The following is a 23,271-nucleotide window of genomic DNA, read 5'->3' as shown; positions in this document are numbered from 1 at the left end:
AGCCCCTTTCAAAACCTGACTGGCTGTCAGCTGCCAAAACGCTCGTCCGGCAGGTCTGACGCTTTGCTTTGCTTTTCGGTATTATGCTTGCAAGTGGGGGGTGGCATTTGTTGCGATGCGCTACTGGAACCGAGGAAAAGGATTGGACAGATGTTTTAAGACTGGCATGTGTCCCTTACCATTCAGGGGATAATCCCAATGTTTTGTCTCTCTTGGAAATTGCAAAACTATTGGGGATGATGAGGACCGCATAGATACCTTGCTCATTGTGGATGACAGCAGCACTGAGAAACGTCGGGAGTTTTAATTGCGAGCAGGTAAGCTGAATATCTGTAGTTGGGTGCATTTTTGTTTTAACACATGAAGTGTCTTTTATGGGAACGTGCATGCTGTTTGTTATCACTTTAAAGTGTGGCAAGATGCTAGCTTACACACTCATCCGTTGTACTGTATCTGAAAGGTGCAGATGTGAAATACAGTAGCTAGCGTTTGCCCTTGCGTTACATACAGCAGACGGAAATGTAGTCAACAGTTATCTTGCGGAGGTTTGTGGAGGTAGTAATCTATTTCTTTAGATATGTGTGTGATATAGCTTGTTGCTCTGTAACGCCAAGTTAATGCCTTTTCTTTGTCAGGGACACGATTGAACCATGCAAGCGAAGGAGCACATCGTGTCTGCGCCTGGGAAAGTCATTCTTCATGGGGAACACGCGGTAGTACACTGGAAAGTGAGTCCGCGTGTATCATAATATCAGTAAGCTTCAAATGCAGAAACCCATTGTATGGTATCTGTCCATTGTGTTGTCACTGCATCTTCACCCCGAGCCTTAATATTACCTCTCTTTTGAACTGCTTTTATCTGCATTGTTTCAGCTGGCTCTGGCTGTCGGTTTAGATTTGCGGACCTACCTGCGCCTACAGCTGAGCTCTTCAGGAAGAGTCTCAGTTAACCTCCCCAATATTGACACCTTCCTCAGCTGGGACTTGTCCTCGCTGCAGGACCTGCTCCCAGATTGCAAAGGTGGGCGCACTGCTTCCCTGTAAATCATATCTAAGTAACTCTCTCCATGTGCTCCAGTCTGTTATGTGAAAATTGATAGTACAGTGTTCAAGAGGTGCCATTCAGAGTGCTAAAAAGATAATCTTTCATGGACAATGATATCTCCAGCTGGAATGAAGGAACTGAGTGGGTGTTAATAACTTTTTCTTAGGAATCCAAATTAAAGACTGATCTCTATTCAATGTGGAACTCCACTGTCCAGTTAAATGAGCGGTATTTTCAAAGTGCAGTTGTACACTTGTTCAATTTACACTCAGTCAAGTGCTTGTAAGTTCTTACAGGTAACCCCAAAGATTTTATTTTTGTAAAAAAAAAGGCTAAGTTAAATCTGTAATAGCCTGTAAAGGTGGGATTACTGGGGGTTGGGTGTAAGATCTCAGCGGATTCAACAGAAAAACCCTTGAACGAGGAAAAATTTTCCAAGTAAAACACATACATGAAGCTTTTGTACAATTTTACAAGTGTACAGTTGCACTCTTTTAGAACAATTTGCATTGTGTCCAGCAAGGTGCGAAGGGGAGGGGTTGAATACAGAAATGTCGTGAGTTAAAACTTGTTCCTGCCCGGTAGGCGCTGACCTTTGGGGCGCCTGTGAGCCAGACCCCGAGTTTGTGAAAAAGCTGTGCCTCTTCGCTGACCTCTCGGACCGCTCCCCTGACACTCGCAGCCTCGCAGTTCTGGCCTTTCTCTACGTCTACCTTTCAGTCTTCTCCCGGTCCAGGTACGACCCCCCGCCGCTGTCGGACCCCGACCCCACACCGAAACTGGTGTGGCGCTTGCAGAAAACACTGATTTTCACATTTAGCAGAAGTAAGGAGCTGAATGTGCTGGAGTTAGTGTGTAGACTAGGGATTCCCAATCCTTGCCCTTGTCCACACACACAGTCGGCGGTTTTTGTTCCGACCCACTTGACAGTGACACCTCTGAATTTGTAATTGACTTGATCACAGGATGACTTGGAACTGTGTGGCGGTTTTCAGATTTTAGACCTGCCAGAGGAGGTGTTTCAACTATTGCATTTCCTAATTCCGATCAAATCCCGAACTCTTTAGTCGAAAAGGCACTCGCAGATGTTCCGATTGGGCATCTCTATAATTCAATTAAGGCTTCAATGAAGCAGCCACACTCAGCCGGAATGAAAACCAGCAGGTGTGGGATTTGAAACCCCTCGTGTAGAACCATCGCTGAGGTGGCCAGCAGCACTGCCCTTGTGACTGAAGCCTGAAGGACCCACATTCAAAGGCGGGTGAGACGAGACTCCTGCACAGGGCCTCAGTGTAGTGTTGTGGTCAGATTGCAAGTAGCAGTGTCTTTCTGGTGGGGTGGGGTTTTCCTGCTTGATAGTTTTTTTATCTTAAAGAGACTCTTAGTGACAGTGCTGAAAGTCATGTGGCTCCTTCCTTGTCCAAATCACAAATTTCAGCAAAAAAAACATACTGAAATGACACGAGTGAAACTTGTTTGTTAAAATTGTAACCTGAGCACGGCTTTCTGACTGACAGGAGCACTTCAAGAGGGTGGTGTCAGTTGTTTTGTGTCGTGACATGTATTGCCTTTCATTCTCGTTTTCTTTTTTTCTTGTTTTCTCTTTCTGTGCGGGTTCCACTGCAGGGCACTGCCCAGTGTGACCGTGTCCGTTTGGTCAGAACTGCCAACGGGTGCTGGCCTGGGTTCCAGCGCCGCCTTCTCTGTCTGTCTGTCCGCGGCCTTGCTGTCTGCCCAGGGAGCCGTCGCCTGGCCTCAGGCTGCCGAGGGACACACTGCCAGGTACCCTCCTCATCTGGCTACAGCCCCCTGCCAGAGCGTGCAGTTTGCAGCGATGCCAAAGGATCCCCTGCTGAACCTCTGGAAACAGCACAACAAAACAAATATCCAGGCAGTTTGCTCCTAGAACACAGCAGACACTCTGCACACTAGAACCTTTTAGATTTTACTGTGAAATGAGCTTTGTGTATTTGTGTTTTGGACTGTATTATTTTTAAACAAGAGTGAGAAAAAATATTCATTGTTTGACGGTTAACAGTGTGGAATAGAGATCAGGGCCCTGGAGCAATGGAGCAATGGTTTGAACGCAGGAGGGTCCGGGTTTTTGAGGTGCTCTGGTAAATGCCAGTCTGTGTAAACTGATACATCTCAGGTCTTCACAAAAGCAGTAAGGCTTGCGTTTGGTGCACCTGTATGAAATTCATGATCCCCATAAACCATGAACGTAAGTCCATTCATCCATCCAACTATCCATGTCCTGTTCTCTTCATCCAGTTTGGGGTCGCAGGGGAGCTGGAGCCTATCCCAGCAAGCAGTTGGCATAAGGCAGGGTACACCCTGGATGGGACTCCAGTCCATCGCAGAGCAGACAGACACACACACCAGGGCCAGTTTAGATAGAATCCCATTAACCTACCCGCATGTGTTTGGACTGCGGGAGGAAACCCACGTGAACACGGGGGGGACATACAAACTGCACGCAGTTAAGGCACTAGGAATCGAACCCAGGGCCCCAGCTCTGCGAGGCAGCAATGCTACCCACTGCACCGGCATGCCACCCAATGTAAATGTGATGTTAAATTGTTTCTGTTTTAGTAGTTTGTAGTTAGCTGTTACGTGGTCTATGGATAGAAAGTGGTCGTGCTTTCCTTGATCGTTTGTTTCTCCTGGTGGGTGTTGAAATGCAGGTGGAAAGAGGAGGAGCTGGAGCTGATTAATAAGTGGGCCCTGCAGGGAGAGAAGATCATTCATGGGAATCCGTCAGGGGTGGACAATGCAGTGGGAACGTGGGGTAAGACCAGTCCCCTCACCTCCGCGCCCGCAGCCGTGTGGTGTTGAAGGTTTAGAGGTTTTGATTTCATTCAGTAACGGCGCAGTAATTTCTCTTGTGGGAGAGCTTAATCTTCTCACAAGTGTAGCATGCTAGAAATATTGGCTTCTCAGTTTGAATGATGAAGTTAAATGCTATCACTGTGCATTAAGGAATTCCATTTATTTCCCTGTAGGTTTATTAAATAGTTCAGCATTTATTTTTGTTGAAATATGTATTACTCTGAAATATATGTTTTCCAAAAGCAAAGCCCAATATCGGTTAGAGGAAAGCAGTGTTTTGTTTTTGAATTCGCCTTTTTTTTTTAAAAAAAAGAAACATGAATATGCTGTTTAGCTTTTATAGGTATTTTTTTCAGACAACAAAAAAAAACAGGAGATCTAATGAACACTACTGTATGTACCCGTGAGCTCTTCACTTCAGGATACTGTACGTGCCTGGAAACATTGACAGGGCATGTTACTTAGGAAAAGTAACAAGTGAGAGGAGCTATCTGACCCATCTAGCCCATTTGGTAATTAGTAGTTAATTGATCCGAGATCTCAATTGGCTAGAAAAAAGCCAGACTTCTACAACATCGGCTGGTTAGCTTGTTCTTGACTTCCACCACCTTCTGGGTAAAGAAGTGCCTTCTATGCTCAGTTTTAAATACACTCCACTTTAGAGTTGTAGCATGAAATGGAATCTTAAACAAATCCTCATGAATATATATTTTTGTATTTTCATTTTATTTTGTGTCCCAGCTTAACAGTATTTGTGCAGGTTGCCCTGCTCCTCTGGTCTCCATGCCTGTTTTAGTGCAGCTGCTGAACAGTGACGTTGTACTTGTGATTTTAGGTGGGGTACTGCGCTATCATGCGGGGAAGATCAGCCCATTGAGCAGGTAAGGAAACCCATTTCCTGCATGTTCCTTGAGTGCTTCGTGTCATTATGACAAACTGTAACTACCCAGAGGATAAATGGCAGCTGCCACTGCTGCTCTTCTGAAAGTTTGCCACTTTGTGTTTGCATGAAGTTTTTGGGATGTTCTCATGGTTTTGTTGTGCTTAAACTGGGCATTTTTCCTTTCCTGTGGTATTCCCTAAATGACATCATTCATCTCTTGTACTTTCTAAAAATCCTGGCTTTTCTTCCAGTGCAAATATATTCCATAAAATATATTGCTCCTCATGAGTGTTTAATTTTTATATAAAAAAAATGCATGGAAGGAGAACTTCTGGACCTAATCCAATTGTGTTGGTAAAAGATTTTGAGAGTTGTTTTGAAAGTAAGTGTAGTCAAAATTGCATGTAGGATTAAGTGAATTATAATAACACATGCAGGCAAAACATTTCAGTTTGATGTTCGTATATTTATGCATGTGTTTGTTTATTCTTTAGTGTACCAGTGTTAAGAATTCTCCTAACAAATACCAAAGTTCCCCGCAGTACAAAGGTTCTAGTTGCTGGAGTGAAGGACAAAATTAACAAGGTATGTATCCAGTGTCTGCTGTGTTATTATCCAGCCTGTAATTATGGAAATAGCTGCTGCTTTGAGTTTAAGAGATATCCTGGGGGCCTAATGTCGACGGGTTTCATAAAACATGAACATTTCAAGTGCCTCCATTTCAAAAGCACCCTCGTCTGCCGTTGCCTAGACAACTTTAGCAGGTGTCTGTGTCTCTGGGAGTGCCGGTGCAGGACATGGCAGTGAAGTTCAGCTTTAGGTTAAAGAAGCCTTATAGAGGTACAGAAACAGTGGTGAAAAAATGTCACCCTTCCACCACAGATTTGAAATATCACGGGCCATTAAATTTGCTGTATAAATAATGAGCAGTGCAGTCCCATTTATCTTTCCTTATGGAATGGCAGCAATATCATTTTTTTTTTTTTTTAACCTGTTGGACTTCATTGGAGGACACGATATGTAGGGAAATGCATTAAATACTGAGAACAAGGAGCACACTTTTACACGAAGGATTGTAGGAATCTGCAAAAAGCAATCCAACCGTGATGTTAAAGCTGATGCCTTGTCCTCTTTCTAGAAACTGCTAGATGAGATTTTTCAAATCGCTTAGTTTCTAGCAGCCAAGCAAGTGGCTAGTGACCTCCTCTTAATATGTAACCTTCCTGGGTTCTTGTGTTTTTTCCCCCTCCTTTAGTTTCCAGCCATAATGAATCCAGTGCTGGAATCAATAGATGCCATTTCCTCCTCCTGTGAGAGGACACTGATAGACATGGCCAGTGAAAGCAGACCCGAGCACTACGCTGTTTTAGAAGTAAGATTCATAATGACCTAGAATACCTTCGCACTTATTTTGGTTGCATTTAGCAGCGGTCAAAAGGATCTCGTACTTTATTCAACTATTATGATTGCAATTTCTTTTCTTCATCTTAATATGAGTACTCTTGGTGTGCGTGTAATATTCTATCTAGATATAGACTGGCTGCTACGATCTGTCCCAGTTGCTGTTTAGAACAGGGGTCTGTAACAGTTCTGTAGTACAACCTTCTCCTCCTCCCGCACTCCTGTAAATCGGATCTGAGTGGCAAGGTGTTCTGTCGTAGGAGCTGATTGACATGAACCAGCACCACCTGAATGTGATTGGCGTGGGGCACCCCTCCCTGGACACACTGTGCCAGGTGACGTTGGCACACGGCCTGCACAGCAAGCTAACAGGAGCTGGGGGAGGAGGCTGTGGGATAACTCTTCTTAGACCGGGTAAGTGGCATGTTTTTCTGTCAATCTCCGGTCACAAGCTGCAGTTGACTGGGTGTTCAGAACACAAGGCAATGGTGTTCTTTATCCATGCAGCTGCAACTAAATAATAGTGGTGTTTGGTTTAATTAAAAAAATCGATTTGTTTTTGTTACAAATTTTCCAATTCAGTATCTTGGAGGGTAAACTTGTTCAAGCACATCCCAGAATACTAAGGTTTTTTTTTTTACTTTAAGAGCAATAAATAACTTTTTCTTAGAACAGAGTGTATCTGTTGTTGCTGAACCCAGCTCCAAAGCAGAATGTCCTCTTTGGGAGTGAAGGAAGAAAACGTTATGATCTCTGTGGAAAACGGAAGACGTGTGAAAGTGCAGTTGTTTTCAGGTAGCCCAGACTGCAGGGGCAGTGGCATGGAGCAGTGGTCAGAGTTCTGGACTCGTAGGAAGGTTGTGGGGTCAAATGTTCAAATCCCAGGTGAGACGTTGTTGTTGTCCCCTTGAGCAAGATACTTTGCCCTAACTTCCCCCAGTAAAATACCCAGCCGTATAATTGACAAATTTGAGTGGCCCTGGGTAAAAACGTCAGCAGAATAAATGAATGTAAATGTAGACGTTTGAGTGGGGGAGATGTGCCAGAGTGGAACAAGTGAAGGTTAACTCTCCTCTGAGGTGCTGTGGATCTTTCCAAATGGCAAACAGCTCTGAGGTTTGGAGTGTTAGAGGAAACATGAAAGGGAGAAAAACAACAGTTCCTATTTAAAACAAGGCAGAATGCATAGTATAATCTTTTGAACAGATTTACATTTAAATACTGTAAGCCAATAGCTATGCTGTTATTAAAATAGCACATAGTGTGAGTCTGTGTTTTCACTGTTTATATTTTGGCATGGGATGCTGGATTAAGCCTGCCGTTTGCCGATCCTGTTTCCCAGTTCAAAACACTAAAACTCTGTTTTTTGCTGAGCAAGGCCTGTGCTCTTTTTCTCAACGCATCACAGCGGCTGAGCGTTTTACCTCATCGGTCCATCAAGCAGAATTTACAGGAGAATAGTCACAACTGCAGTATAAAAAAAATATCTGATTTTATAGAGGGAAATGAATATGTTTGGTAAAAATCTGGATCTAGTGAAGACACAGTGACTGCTTGTTGCCTTTTAAGGGGGGGTATTTTGCTATAAATTCTATGCTGGAGATTCACAGGAGTGATATTTAAAAAAAAAAACACGCATAACAGCCAAATCAGACAAGGTAAGGCAAAGGCCTGCCCTGCACATTAAGCATCACCTTCTGAATGGAGGTGTCGCAGCTTTGTGGTTGAATGTAGGCAGCAGGGGACGGTGCTAGGGGCCTGGTATCGCTGCGGCGCACCTCCTTCACAGCCCTCCATGCCGACGATTTTCTTCCGTGCGACTGCAGGACGCGCTGGTCGGAGAATTCTTTTTTCTTCTGCGTCTGGAACGGGGTTTGTGCCAGCGAGGCGGAATCTCATTCAGGCCTGGCACCTCGGGTCTCTGTACTGCTCCGCGGCCCCCTGTTCCCTCATTAGGCCAACACAGCAGGGGTATTTTTCCACAGTTATTACAGAAAATCGCCCTACTGATTAAGGCAGTCATTTCCAGAGTGTTTGGAGCTTTTATTCACAGACTAATGCGACATTCTTTACCAGCCACTTACTCTGTGCCCATTACTCCGCACCCTGCTGTGTGCCCTCTGTAGCCCATTAGAGTGATTTACTCATCCCTCCTCCCTCCCAGCCCCCTTGTCCCACATCACATTGTTCTTGCCCAGGATCCCTTCTGCTCTGTTTAGAGTTGGCAAGTATAATGCCTGGGTAATGGGGACTAATGCCCCTCAAGTGGAGAACTTTCTGTGGCTTTCACTGTCCTGCTGGAGTGAGACGTTTTTGCTTTCGCTACACTTGGAGCAAATTGACGTTTGTGAAAATGTAGAATCTGGAATTAAGTCATCAAGAGTGCAGCAACCGTGTAGTTGATCACTTTTCCCCCATGATTGGATACGTGACCCCTTGTAAAGTAAAGAAGTTGATTATTAGTAATGATCTATTAATTTTCTAAGAGTTATCTGAAAGCTGGAGCTTCCTTCAGTCTTAAACTGGTGCTCAGATGCTACAGGAATGAAAAACCATCATTCTTTGCATCTGCGTATCAGTCTTCATCCCGACGATGAAATATGCTTTGTTTTGAGGGGGTCCCCACTTCATTCCCCACTAAAGTGCCAGCTCTTGTGCACCAGCAACCCTGACGGACAGCAGGTCAGGTGGGAAAGTGAGACATTTCTTCAGCAGTTGAATTATGGGGGAACTTTAGAGAAGCTAAATGGTGTGGAATTGAGCCAGAACAGGAGGCAAGCCATCACTGCTCTTTTGAATAGTACCACCCATCCAGTTTCTAGCCACTCCATCCAATTCATGGTCGCGGGAGAGCTGGAGTCTATCCCAGCAAGGAACAGGGGGCAAGGCAGAGTGCACCCTGGATGGGATGCCAGTCCATTGCAGGGCGCTCACAGGCACCAGGGTCAAATTCTCCCATAATCCAGTTAACCTACCAGCATGGCTTTGGACTGTGGGAGGAAATCAGACATGGGAAGAATATACAAACAGTACCCAGATAGCACTCCAGGCCTGGAATTGAACCCAGGACCCCAGTGCTGCAAGGCCACAATTCTAACACCTGCGCCACCGTGCCGGCCTGAGCAGTACTGTGTGATATTTATTGTCCAAGTAGCGAGGACCTTAGTTTATCCGCATCTCATCAGAATGAAGGCATCACCTGTAGCACTGGATGCCTGGTCACAGTACGGAGACATTGCTTTGGAAATTCTAGGCCAGAGAATGCCTGCCACTGATCCACCAGCACTGTTTGTAGCAGCAGCCTGGTTTGCCTTGGAGGTCTCCCACCCCAGTACTGACCAGGCCCAGCATTGCTCAGCTTCTACAATTGGCTGAAATCGGGCTCCGAGGTGGAAATAATGCTCATGCTAGTCAGTGCATTGCTGTCCCCTTGCTTTCTTCACTAGCCATTTCTCTGGGGTCAGCTTGCTTCACTTATTGCTTGTTATGGAAAATGTTCCCACAGGGTGACACAGCTGCAGTCTCAAGTCCTTTGGAACTGTCCATTAGAGGATAGTGGAGAAGCTGCTGTCTTTTCAGATGTATTGTCAGGAGCTCATGTGACCAGTGTCTTGACCTTATTGACTTTGATACTGTTGAGTGTAATTGTTTTGTTTTTTTTCTTTCTTTCCCTTTCAGACACTGACTGCTCAGTGGTACAAAAAGCAGTACAGGAGCTGCAGGATTGTGGCTATGACTGTTGGGAAACCAGCATTGGTGCTCCTGGTGTGAGACTCCACTCGCTGTCCTCCGTGAAAAGCGAAGTTCTAAAGATTTTAAGCAGCTACTGAAGTGACTGCCCGATTAAACGGCTGAATTTGAACAAGCTTTAAGGAACAGTTTTTAATTTTAGGTCATGTCCTCTTACCTGAGAGGTCCCCAGCCCTTGATGCAATTTGTCTGCAGCAGATGACACATGATGTCATCTGGGTATCGGATATTGCCAGGGGGTCCCGTGATTCATGATGTTGCCCCCCGGAGGTTTCATTGGAATGGCTGTTCTCCTGTTCTGCTGAGTACCATGACTCACTCTTCACATACTGTTTGTCTGATTTTCAGATTCTGTGGGGGGAAGAAGAGAGAGAAAGGAGCAAGCAATTTATATTAGGGCAGCCCACAAAAATCAATATATTAGCTCAAGCCCACACTGTAAATTGTTCTACCTTTGTGAAAGGTGCCCTGTACTGTATCCTCTGCTGACTGAACTGGGAGCAGGTGCAATGTAATTTCCTGTGCGATTCTGGCAGTGGCAGTCAGGAATGACACAGCAATAAAAGAAACTCAGGCGAATGGAAATTGGACATTAATTGTGTTTTCCCTTTTCTGATTATTTCAGTATTTAAGCACCCTGTGAGAAGATAAGCCCTGTGAAGCTTGTCAAATTATAGCCCCAAAAATGCCTTTTAATGCTGATGTGGATGATCCCAAATTAAAGAAGGGTATCTAATGTCCTTCTGGAAGTTCTCTTGGAATTTTTAGAATGGGGTTTATGATTGGTCTTCCGATGTACTGAACTGTATTCACCAGTAGGTGGCAGCGATATGCAAGTGGATGCCAGTCTTGATTGAGTAGAGGGGATTTGGAAAAAAATTGAGGGCAGAAAATGAATCTCTGGGTGTTTGTTTAATTTCTAATTTTTCAAGTATACTATCAGTTTTCACCACATCTGCATTAGCTTGCTGTGACTTCTGTGGTTGCATATGTTCTACTGATCCAATGGTCATTATTGCAATATAATTCAAGAATTCTATCTTGTGTGTAATGAATTTGCAGTCATTTCCACCATTAGAACATTTTTGTTTAAATAAACGTGCATTGCTAAAGTACATTTTTCTTAACTCTTCCATCCGCAAACAGAGGGTTGTAAGTTCTAGACGCTCAAATAAACTGCTTCCACTCTCTACCCCCCAAGAGACAAGCCTGGAGCAAAATAAAGCTCGAATTGAACATGCAAGAAAAAAAATTAAAAGCAGGATAAGATTTATTTTCAAACGACCTTTTGGCACTGGCTGTTGAAAATGATTACGTTCTGAAGATGACTCTTAATCCGTAGGAAGGGGAGCTGAGAAGCACTGGCCTCCTTCCAGACATACTTTTACAGTAGTTCTTCCAGACGGGATTTAGAAATAAACCCATGTGTTAGAAAGATAGTGGGACAGATTTACCAACCCTGGAGCTCTAGTGCAAGTTCTCTTTTTTTTTGGTGAAGAGATAAAGGGCCGTCTTTTGAAGTGTTGCCCCCCAGCTATCAAAATGAACTGCAAACAACTGAGCCTGTTCCTTTCGGAGTGAAAGAGCCAAACTTTGTCAGCACCCCAACCTCTGAACTGCTAAATCTTTGATTTTATATCGGTTTAATGTTTTGAAGGTGCTGCTGGCTCTGTATTGACTATTTTTGTTCTCTTGTTTTTCTCTTTCTTTTATGTTATTTTTTGTTTTGTCTACTTCAAGCGATACAGGCCAGATATGCACAGATGTGGCCTCTGCTCTGTTTCCTGAGCTGAACTGTGAGGGATTCTCATTCAAGTGAGAGCCCAGTTTCTCTCACCTAAGGGCACAGAGAAGACCAATGTGTATGAGTAACCAAGGGAAATGCTCAGCCTGCTTCTAAACAGCGTTTTTCTTTAAAGGAGTCCACGGGATCCGCATGTTTCTGTGGGAGATTTATCTCTGAATTGTGTTGAGCGTTACATGGCCTTTGCTTTTTGTGGCTGGCTCGTTTATTTGAATTAAAGGAATTAAAAGGCTTCTCCCTTTAGCAAAAAGAGCACAACATAACATGCCTCTTACTGATGAAATGGGTCGCAGTTACAGTTATTCCATCCATCCATTTTTTAACCTCTTCATCCAGTCCAGAGTCACGGGGGGAGCAGAGCTTAACCAGGCAAGCGACCGGCAGAAGGCAGGGTACACCCTGGGTGGGATGCCAGTCAGTCACAGGACACACACACTCACACCAGGGCCAGTTTTCCCAGAAGCCAATTACCCCCCCCCCCCCCCCAGTATGTCTTTGAAACTGGAGCACCTGGAGAATAGCTGTGTGACCAAGGGGAGAACATACCAACTCTGCGCTGATAGCACCCCAGGGCCCCAGCGCTGCAAGGCATGAATGAGAACCACTGAGCCCCCATGCTGCCCTAGAGCTGTCCCGAATCCTTCAAAAATGTTCTGTCCCTGGTCAGGGAAGGTACATTCTTCTAGGTAAATTTTTCTCAGTAAATTCTCAATGCGACACGAAGACAATCGAAGGAAAAGTCGCTTGTCCTAGGACTTGACATGCTTCATGGTGATGCTCATATGGAATACGGTGATGGTTAGGGTGGCATTTTTACCACTTTTGTTTAACATTTTGATAACATTTTTCGTCAATAGTTTGCCATAGGGATCACTGTTGTCAGCTTTATTGGAAAAGCATCTTGATAATGTTACACTAAGACTTCAAAAAACTGTTATTCTTAAAAGTCAATTAGTGATTTCCTATGAATGACTTCAGATCTGTAGTGAATTTCACTGTGCATATTTGATCACCCCTTTGAAAGTGACTGGGGAGCGTGATTTGCACAGCCTCACACCGCTTTTGAGTGGCTCTGGCAGAGCACAAGAATGACGAGAGTCTTTACTAGCCCAGTTGTCCAATTTGGTCTTGCTGGACATTGGAAAGGTGTTCTGAAAGAACGAGAAAGAAGTTAGATGGAGCAAAGTCTTCTGATTAAAGTGCCAAAAAAAAATGTCTTTCAGAAACATCTGAAAGATGAAATTGGAATCGAATCATGACCATCATGTTTTTTTGCGTGTGAGAAGAAGCCGGCTTAATGTCCCGATCCCCTTTGTCCAGTCAATCTGCCTTCCGCCTTCTCCCAAAGGTCAGGCCTTGTGATTTTTTTATTATCATCTTGGTTTCTGTCTTCAGCAGATCCAGAGAGTGAGTTTGCCCGGTGCCTGTTGGGTTTTATCCATTTTGTCCTACAGTGGTCCAAATCAATTCCCCTACCTGTCAGCTCGGGGGGGAAAAAAATGAAAATCACTTGAATTTGTTTCTGAGCATGCCAATTTATTAGGATTTCTGAAATCCCAGTGTGCCTTGGTTTGTACGCCCCAACACATTTTCTGAAAGGTCAGGGTCTTTGATAGATAGATATATAAATAATATATATGTGTGTTTATATATATATACACAATTTTTTCTAGATGTCAAGAAGATTGAGTGGTATGGCCGCCAGTCTTTCTGAATTAATAATAGGCGTCATGTGTATCTTCCTTCTCCTCACACAGTCCCCCTCCCTTTCCTTGAATTGTGTCTTCTTTATGTCAGGGCTGCCCCTGTTGAAACTCTGCTTCATTGCTCCTAACCCCTGCTGGAATTTAATTACCACTGCGCTTTTCTATTTAAATGGCAGACGAGAGAGGGGGAACTAGAGAAAGACAGCAGCGTGAGGTTCATTTGAAGCTTTCTTTCCCCTGCGAGGCACAGATGGTATTTTTTATCAATGTCAGCCACTTGCTTCTTTCTGCTCTGATGAATAGATTCCAAAGAGGCCCTGACATTATTTGAGATAACAGAGGGAACAAGAAAAACGGGGTCAAGGATGGAGAGAAAATGTCAGCATTGTGGAGATAAAATTGTCCGAAAAATAAAAAAAGAAAGTCCCTCCACAGGAATATTAAGAAAAGGGCGACGTCGGTGTGTCCATGCACATTTCTATTTCAATTTTAATAGACTCCTGCGAATTCGCCCCTCCTGCAAAAATCTGCATGCTGAACAATGTTTGATAATAGGATAGTTCCCATTATGTGAAGCTTACTGAATTTTATCTCACTTGAATAGCCAGGGATACCAGAGCTACAAGTTGAGAACTGATAGATTTCGCCTCCGATCCCTTGGTATCGCTGTAGACGTGCTGAGGCAGCTGTTCTGTATGTACCTGACCTGTGTAGCACGTGTCCTATTGCATTACACTATAGAACTCAGCTGAGTTTTTGTTGGGTTTGTCACCTCTATATAGACCAGTGGACACAGGAACTTAAAGTAAGAGTTTAAAAAAGGCCTGTCGTTCAGAGGGGAAGTCTTTTTTTTTTACAACAGTTTTTCATGAAAGCACAGATTTCTTGGAATGGTGCAGTGGGAAGCTTCTTTCCTGAGCCAAGAGCAAAGCTCTGAGGCATCAGTAGAAATGACTGCTTGTGGAAGGGACAGTGTGGACTGTATCTCTCTCTTCCAGCCGAGGAGATTCAGGATGAAACCACCTCAGTTTCCACTGGGCAGGCAGTGCCAGGGGGGGAACCCTCTGTTTATCCACCAGCAGTGCTACAGGCCTCTAGGCTGAGAGGTAACATTTGCATGCTAAGGTTCTAAGGGCTTGTCCTGATGGTGGCCCTAATTTTTGTTCCAGTGAGTTCTTTTCCCTGGCTCTTCATTTCCTCTTTTTATAAAAAATAAATCTGCATTCGAGCAACTGTGTAACACGGCTGTCGCCCAAAGTCAAAAGTGTTCGGACAAGTATCCAGGACGACAGGGTCGGATGAACATATTAACTTATTAAATCATCTTTAATTTCCTGCAGTACGATGAGCCGCGCTTGCATTTAGGTGGAAACCTGGAAGCTGTTTCTAGAGCTCAGGCCTCTCTGCTTGGTGGCGTTCTGTGCATGTGGAGGTGACATGTGGAGCTGAGTCTTCACCCCGTTTCTGTGAGTCCTGGTTTCTGGATGGGATCCAGTACTCTGCGAGATTTCACCGGGTCCATGCCGGAGCCTGCAGTCAGGTGGAACTGGGCCAGAATCTCGCAGGACTGGAAGCAGGCATGCCCCAGGATCACAAGGGGCAATCGGTGTGCCTCACAGCCTCAAGCTTCATCTGCTCAAAAAACAAGTCACTGGAGGAAATAGCAGCTCCTGTCTCTGACAGCTGGTTTCCCTCTATTTCATTTTTTTTTTATCAAAAAATTGATTCAATTAGACTTCTGGGATGCTTTGTGAGATGCCTGATACTTTTCTGTACATAACAGGATTAGTGAGCTTCTGAAGCATGTTTTTCTCTTTTTTCTCCACTGCACTAGTGAAGAAGTGAAAGATTAGTCTCATTTATAATGAGTGTGTGTGCACCTTTTGTGTTTGTGTATGTACTAGTAATTAGGAATACTGCTGAGACTAACTTACCTGAACAAAGTAATGTGGACACTTATTTTGGGAAGTCTGATTTTTCTTGAAATGCCTTAGGTTGCTTGAAGTTCCTGTGCTGCAGTAGTGTGCATGCAGTGGGCTTTGCAAGAAGGGACAAACCCTAATCTTTGAGGCCTTAACTTCATATATAGCAATAAAGCAAGCTCTTTCTGAATATTTCTGACTCTTCAGCTTTATTTATCCAGTGTCCTCTTTATTCTCTGAACAGATTAATTTCCTGCAATGTGATTGCAAAGAGTGCATCTAAAAATGGCCATTTGTGGGACGTTTCTTTGAAACCAAAGTTTTGTATTGTCACAAATGCAGTGTGAGAGGCTAGATAGTTGAGCATGAGTTGACCATAATGACAGAGTATTATGAGAAACCCTTGTGTGTGGGGAAATAACGGGGGAGACTTTGTTACTGTTATGGGTTGTTTTCTAGAAAAACATTAGAAAAGACTAAAACATTTATAATCACTCTGCATGACACCTGTCTTAGCTTTATTTGTACCTTTGCAATGCTTTGCCAGTTTGAAAATCCCTTTTGGCGAAGTTACTCAGAGCACATGAAATCCGTCAGAAACAAAAGCTTTCTCGATTCAGGCTCCTTGACATTGATGCTTTCCTTACCATCTCTCTTTGTTTTTGTGTCTCGACACAAAAAAGCAGAAGAAAAAAATAGCTGTTTTTCTCTGTTTGACGGTTTTTAAGGCTGAGCGTGTTGTGAGCCTTCAAGGTCAGTTTTTAACAGCGGAGTCTTCTAGAGAAGAGGACAGAAGACAAACTGGCAGAGCACCTGCTGTATTGAGTTGGACTGGAGACCTGCCTGTGGAACAGAGCACAGCTTATTGAGGGAAATGGGTCTGCCAATATCATCCCGCTGAAAATATGCTGCGGAAAATAGGGAGTGTCACAATAAGTAACTGTGAAGCCTTTCCCTCTAGTTACTGTGGACAACACTGGACTAGCAAACTAAATCAAGGTTTAAGGCTGAAATGTCCATTAATATTTCTTATTCAGACCCTTGCATTATCACTAAACATTCAAAAGAAGTGCTGCATGATGTTTGAGAGGTTTTTGTAGTCTTTCAGTTTTTTTACAGCTAAAGGGGTCAAGCTTTTTGAATTCCGTCTGATCAATACTGAGAGACCCGTAAAACGATTTATGTGGACACCTAGGACATAGAATAGGCATAGAATGGATCCTGAAGTCCCAAGAAGGTTCAGCATTTGACATTAACTCCTAGTGAAGGTGACCTACAGTGAATTCAGATATAAACCATCCATAATAGCGGTTCAGTTGTCAGGTTCACTGCTTGTCATGCACCGTTCCAAGAATACAATTGTAAAATACATGGCATTCAGTGCAACAGGATGTCGAGACTTGGCTACCCTTCCTTTCCATCGCAATAGGCGTCAGAATCCGTGCGCACTTTTGAAGTTAAAGACCCTGAACTACTCCTGCAGCACCCTTTTTCCCTCCGTAGTGGTTTCTCCTCCAGAGGAACCCCTCAGTGTTTTTAAATTGCACATCTTGTTTCTTCAATTTAGTCTCGTTTCACAAGGGTTGATTGTGCGTTAAGAGTGAGCTATTCTGAGCTCAATTAACATCCTGAAAATTAAACAAGTGGATGGGCTGTTTATCCTGGCTGTTACAAAGCCATTAACTTCCATGTCTATTACTCTGACTGCAGCACTGCAGTTCCACTGGGCTTCCACTTCCTCACACTGAAACCAATAGCAGTTAAATTGACTCCTTTATAATTATTACAGTCCAGGTAGGAGTCCTAATATTTCATCTTGTATAGTAGAGATAGCATCTAATAATCCAAAAGCATGTGAAATCTGTATCATTGCTCATGCATTATGAATGAGCTACTGATTGCTTTTGCATAGATTAGCAATCATTGTTGGAGCACCTTTCATATAAAATACACCGAGAGGGGTTTTTCAGAAGATGAGGTTGACAGATTATCTCCGTTTTCAGATGTATATGATATATCAGGTGATTTTTAAAGCTTGCTTGTTTTTTTCCCATGCATACTTTCAAGGGGAGGGGGGGTAGTTTATATAATTTGCATTTCCTCCTTTTGCTCAATTTCTTGTTTCTCTTGACGCATGATTTTTCTGATTTTGTTTCTGTGTTGCATGGAGAAAAATAACTTCTGAAAAGTGTTCTGAGAAGAAACGAAGCAAGAGGTGAACGAAATTTGGTGTTCAAATGCCACTAACTGTGAAGCCTTTGCAACTTTTTCTCATGAAAAAGTTTGTTGCCTTAACAAGTTTAGTTACAATGTCAAATAAACTAAGCCGGAACAACAAAGCGCAGTAGTGATTCTTAATCAAACTAACCAAGTATAAAAGTACAAAATAATTTTATGATCTAATCGCTAGAGTGCTAGTTTCACCGATTCTGCATTTTAAGGAAATGTGTACATCTCTCCTGTTTAAGGAAACATTTGTCAGTGGCCTGGTTGCATTTACTCATCAAAGAAAACAGGACTGATGGCGTATTGCAAACAAACTGCTGTCATCATCAATTTGTCTTTAGCAAAATATTTCCAGTCAGGGTAAAACCTGCGACAGCTTGGGTACAGAGACATCATCAGTCCCTGATGTGAACTGTCCAGCAGCATATTGTTGTCTGATGGTGCATTGGAAAACCCTTTGCATTTTGAACAGCTGTTTTGCGGACTCCCTGGCCGATGACGCAGGGGGGCGATGAGCTCCAGAGCTGAGGGTTGTTTTTTACTAGCCTCTTGTTCCTTCCTAAGAAGGGGGCTGGGTTAAAGCATAGGTGCTACAGTACACGGCCCTGCTGGTGCCACCCGCCGGCCGGCAGACGGCCAGCCAAGCGGACCTGCCGGAGTTGGCACTCCGCGCCTGTCAGGTGGCCGCGCCGGAGCTGTCCCACCGAGGGTCCGCGAGGGCCGGTGTCCGATTGGAGCGATGTGTGAACAGCCCTGTCACACTCAATAAGCCAGAGCAGCGACCTGCATAGGGACATATGGCATGTTTGACAGGGAGAGAGGGTGCGAATGGCATTGAATGATAAAATGGTGTTTTTCCCCCTACGGCAATGTCATGCTTTCAGAAAACGTGTGGGCTGTCACTCACTCATGCACTGACTCCCAGCAGTTCAGCCACCTTTTCTAAAGACCCAACCTTTATTCTGGCCTCATTTGCTCTGCCTCTTCAATGAATCAGTGGTACAGGACACCTGGAGGAATCTATAATTCATCTCCCTTTTTTGTATTCCGTAGAACTAAATTGCTCGAATGCAGCAATTACATTTTTTTTAATTGTTAGCAGCTGAAAAAAAGAGTTATTTCACTCATCTTCATTGCATCGACAGCTTAGCGGGAGTCTTGAACCTTGTGGCCTAATTTAACATCATGTAGTACTTGATTATTCTGTAATAAGGCTTTGCACACAAAAAAATTGCCCCAGATTGATACATTTGAACAGTGCATGGTGTCTTAAATCTTTAAACAGCCGAACTGTCATTCGACTTCTTAATCAACAGACTAATGAAGAAGGATCCGTTGTTGAGGCCTGGCAGAATTTTTGGAGCGGAGTGACTGCGAGGGGTTTTAATGTTTATTCAGTTTAATGGCACATTTCAACCTGCTGTCACCGAGCCTTTATTTTTAGCAGAGCAAGCACCACACACCTCCTGTCACAGATCAGGGAGAGTGTTTATTTATGTACGAGGCAGCTTTGAGATCCTGCACACTGGCTTCACAATTCCGACAGGCCTTTCCCGTCTCCAGGGCCGAGGTCAGAGCGCCAGGCCTCTCTGGGGAGGGTGGCAGAGAGCCTGGGGTTGATATGGCTGTTATTCTTTGACAAGCGCTTTGGGATCTCCCATCAGAGCCACAGACAGGACCAGGCCCAGCCACTGTCACCATGACTACTGTCATTCATTCTGTGGGCCTGGGAAAATCGGTTCAATTTTCAAACAGTGGTGTTGTCTAGCGTTTCTGGGGGAGAAAAGAACTGGTTGTGTCCTAAGAACTAATGTTTGAAGTCTTTTCAAAAAGTTCTGATTGCATGACTTTATATAAAACGTTCGCTTGGAATGCGCTCATCTTTCAATGTGCCATAAAATGTGTATTTTTTGGTTTTGCGATAGGTCTTCCACTAGGCTTTGTCCATTTATTTGAGGTTTCTCTGTCTTTTTTGAGTTAGACTTCCATCTTGAGATAAGCACTGAACTATTTAAAAGAAATAAATCGGTCAGCTGCATTGTTTTCATGTGTTCTCTTAGTACAGTCTGAAAGCACCATTTCTACAAGAAGGAGCTGCAGTTCCAAACGTGTTGGATCTCCAGTGAGCTGGCGCTCAATGAAAGCAAGCAAGTGGTGATCTGAAATAGGATCGTGTCAGCCTTTCCAGAAGTTCCCAGCTTCGTCTTTTAGTATGTCTGGTTCAATGAGGCAGTGATTGACAGGTGTCTTCTGACGCAATTTAGTTAATGAATCCCAGCACAGACTATTGGCTTTGTACCTAATAATGAGCTAATTGATGAATTATATCTCAAGAGGAAAAGAAGATTTCTGTGTCTGAGCTTAAAAACACTTATTATAAAACTGTTTCATATTTATTTTTCCTACATACAGCATGTGCTTAAAGACTGGAGGGGTTTGTGTGCTCTTTTTTTTTCTGGCAGGTTAAGTAAAGCGGAGGCAAAGCAGATCTTGCCCACACAGTCTGTGTGAAGTTGCCCAGCTGCATGGCGAAGGTGACAGTGCCCCCTGGCGATTGCTGGCGACAAGGTGAGCTGCTGGATAGCATTCCTCACCTCAGTCAGCCAGTGCCCCACTTTAAGTAGACAATACTGGCAAGGCATTCAATGGACTATTCATGTATTTTGTGAAGAGGATGCTAGAGGCTTTGCTTTCTTTGCTGGGTTGCAGATGGAGCACAGATATTATGGAGGCACTGGAAAAATATATTAATAAGTGATGAGGCTTTAAACTGAGACCCAGGTTCAGGACTCAAGTGTCCAGTGGGTCTGTCTTTTCATAAAGCTTGTATTTAGTATGTGGAATGCTAATTAATAATAATTCTATTCTAGACAACTGAACCCAAAAAACGAAAAGAAGGTGCTCTTGTTTTATTATAGGGATGTATAATAATAATGGCTCACTGGGCAAATTGAATTGAAAATCTCATTCAAAATCGCATTGAGGGATCGTCATTTTTTTTTGCCAAAATCCTGAAATCTACTCTGTTTCAATGTAAACATGTTCTGTTTGTTTTTGAAAATGAAAATTGGAAACGAAACCAGAAGGGGGGGTTGTGCCGACCAAGAAAGAAACTTGCTACTTTTGTGTAAAGGTCAAGGCTGTTTGAAGGATAATGTAAAAGATTACCTTGTGGGTCCCTGTGATTGAGGGCTTTATCAGGCCTTCTCCTGTTCCGGCTTCATTGCAGGAGAACCAAAGGCACAGGGCTGAGATTCCTTTGTCAAAACCAGGGTGATCAATGCAGAGATCAATAGAAATGACAGATCCTTGCCAAAGATGCAGTCCTCTTTCTTGGAGTGGAGCAAAGCCCAGATTCGGGACCTTATAAAGAAAATGGCTGGACAAGCTGTTTGGATCAATTGGCTCCTAAAAACCAAAAGAGCTAGGTGCTTCAAATGACCCAGGCCCATTCGCAAACATTCTTCTGTGGCTTAATTTTGTAAAACTGTCCTGAAATAAAACAGAGGAAAGCTGAACCGATATGCATGACTAAAAATGAAAGAAAATAAATGATTGTAATTTTAGCAGGTGCTGTGGTTTACAAGACAAAATTAGATTTTTTTTTTAAGAAATCCAGTTTTCACTGTGTGCTGTTGGCAAGTTATCAGGGACTGGGGGGTGAAGGAGTGGCAAACGGGGGTACACGTGTGTGTTATTTTGGTGGGGGGGGGGGGTGACTGGGGTACATCAGCATTCTGTGCCATCCCTCCCTGCTGCTTGCCCTATAATTAAGAAAAACATCTTTTCTGGGAGATTACAGGGAGACCCGACGTGCCATTGTGTTGGTCTGTGTGATTAATAAAGGCAGCTAATTTCAGACTTGGAAGCAAATGCTCAAAAATGGCTTCTAATTACACATTAGGCTCTGAAAGGCCCCTGCTGCTCCCCTCCTGCTAAGGGACACAGGCTGGCATCCTCCACCAAGGCATTAATTGCACTCCGAGCAGCGGCTAATTTCAGTCAGCCCGGAACACAATCAGCAGCAGATGTCGGGAATCGAATATTATAAATTATGAATATCCGGGAGATGCAGATTCCTGCGTAGTAAAAAAAACAGGGATGTTGAGCCAGACAAAATAAAATGATCCGAGATATTTTTTCAGCGGAAACTCCAAAAAAAAAAAAACCCCATTGAAGTCGTTTGTTTCCTTTTGACTTTTCAGAAGGTTCAGGGAGTCTTTTGTGGAAATCCCATGCAGGGCGCGGGCGAGATCAATTCAAATGTGAAATTACCTTCCGGTAAATGGTGGCATGAGCTGGCACTGTTAGGCCTGTTTAATTGTAATAAATCTCTTTTGCAAGGAGAGATCTTCCCCTGGGTTTCAGGCTTGGGAGCGCAGTGGGTATCCGATCCCAGGCAGCTGGAGAAAACATGCTGGAGATGGGAATACAAAAACTCTCCCATCACAACATTTACATTATAATATGATTACTGTCGGGCAGACAAAAAAATAGCAGCAGCTGTGAGCGAGACTGGCAATTATCAAGAGGGAGTTTGATTTTGATTTCAGATTGCTTAAAGCTGTGAGAGAAACTGACCACTGGGTGGCACTGTTTTCCATTCAGCCGTCCAAGGTTAAAAAACAGTTTGCATGGATTGATTTTGCATACTTTTGTGTTTAATAACTGAAAGTCTTGATGCTGCAGCATTTCAGTCATCCATAAACCTAATAGTAAAATTCAGGATTAAGTTAGCTAAGAAAAATCAAGAAAATGTATTTCTTTTTTGATGCCTTTTTTTTTCAGAAATCAAGTAGGGATTGCACAGTAGTATTTATTTTTTATCTTTCCTCAGGTTTTATGGTTTTCTTAACGGGGAGCTGGGAACATATTTCTGCTAGTTTTTTTCCTTTTCCAGACTGTTAACCTGAAACTGAACCCTAAAGTTTAAACTAGTCAAATCCAGAGCCATCTAGTGCTTATTTCTTGAATGTGCAGTGCTGGGTATTGTACTGTCAGTTCATGCTCCATGTACAAAAATAAGCATAAATGCATCCAACATTTGTTAATTTTGATGTTGAGAGCAGTTTTTCCTCTACTTTTTATTTTGGGGATCGATACATTCTAATGATTTTTTAACATTGATATTTTGTCATATTGATCTTTTGAATGGGAACACCATTCACTGTTATTCAAGTTGATAAAAAGCAAGCAGTCACAATGTGAATTAATGTGAATATTAAGTAGCTCTGGTGGTATACGAGGTGCTTTATGTACAGTAGGTTTGCCAGCAGTATGTAGCAGCCAGTAGTATGCCAGCAGCCATATTACCCTGCAGCTCACAACTGGCAGCCCACTGAAGCTAAGCAGGTGTGATCCTGGTCAGTACCTGGATGGGAGACCTCCTGGGAAAAACTAAGGTTGCTGCTGAAAGAGGTGTTAGTGGGGCCTGTACTGTACTGTAAACAGGCGCCGTCCTTTGGATGAGACGTAAAACCGAGGTCCTGACACTCTGTGGTCATTAAAAATCCCAGGGTGTTTCTTGAAAACAGTAGGGGTGTAACCCCGGCGTCCTGGCCAAATTTCCCAATGGCCCTTACCAATCATGACCTCCTAATAATCCCCATCAATGAACTGGCTTCATTACTCTGCTCTCCTCCCCAGTGAGAGCTGATGTGTAGTGAGTGTACTGGTGCACTATGGCTGCCGTCGCATCATCC

General features: G+C 43.6%; 1 protein-coding gene across 2 annotated transcripts; it reads left to right on the top strand.

The window, feature by feature from the left end:
* The first annotated feature begins 23 nt into the window (after window positions 1–23).
* On the top strand, window positions 24–10,950 carry mvk (mevalonate kinase). 2 transcript variants are annotated; one of them, XM_088617795.1, is made up of 11 exons: window positions 24–317; window positions 636–728; window positions 874–1,021; window positions 1,631–1,781; window positions 2,672–2,827; window positions 3,733–3,836; window positions 4,713–4,758; window positions 5,255–5,345; window positions 6,016–6,132; window positions 6,422–6,575; window positions 6,957–9,833. In XM_088617795.1, the coding sequence occupies exons 2-11, from the start codon at window positions 651–653 to the stop codon at window positions 7,070–7,072; spliced, it is 1,161 nt and encodes a 386-aa protein (XP_088473921.1). In that variant the 5' UTR covers window positions 24–317; window positions 636–650; the 3' UTR covers window positions 7,073–9,833. The 2 variants fall into 2 exon arrangements, with proteins under 2 accessions (XP_088473921.1, XP_088473920.1); XM_088617794.1 differs by lacking the exon at window positions 6,957–9,833 and adding an exon at window positions 9,840–10,950 and having other exon boundaries at window positions 29–317.
* Window positions 10,951–23,271: the final 12,321 nt, after the last annotated feature.

This window comes from Lepisosteus platostomus, chromosome 24 (genome assembly GCF_059453375.1).
Source record: "Lepisosteus platostomus isolate fLepPlt1 chromosome 24, fLepPlt1.hap1, whole genome shotgun sequence".
Classification (NCBI taxonomy): Eukaryota; Metazoa; Chordata; class Actinopteri; order Semionotiformes; family Lepisosteidae; genus Lepisosteus; species Lepisosteus platostomus.
This window is presented reverse-complemented; position numbering and strand designations above follow the sequence as displayed.

Coding starts and splice junctions, on each gene's coding strand:
- mvk (XM_088617794.1), top strand. CDS start 651: ATGCAAGCGAAGGAGCACATCGTGTCTGCGCCTGGGAAAGTCATTCTT. Junction 1,022..1,630: donor CCTGCTCCCAGATTGCAAAG/GTGGGCGCACTG, acceptor CCTGCCCGGTAG/GCGCTGACCTTTGGGGCGCC. Junction 1,782..2,671: donor TCAGTCTTCTCCCGGTCCAG/GTACGACCCCCC, acceptor GTTCCACTGCAG/GGCACTGCCCAGTGTGACCG.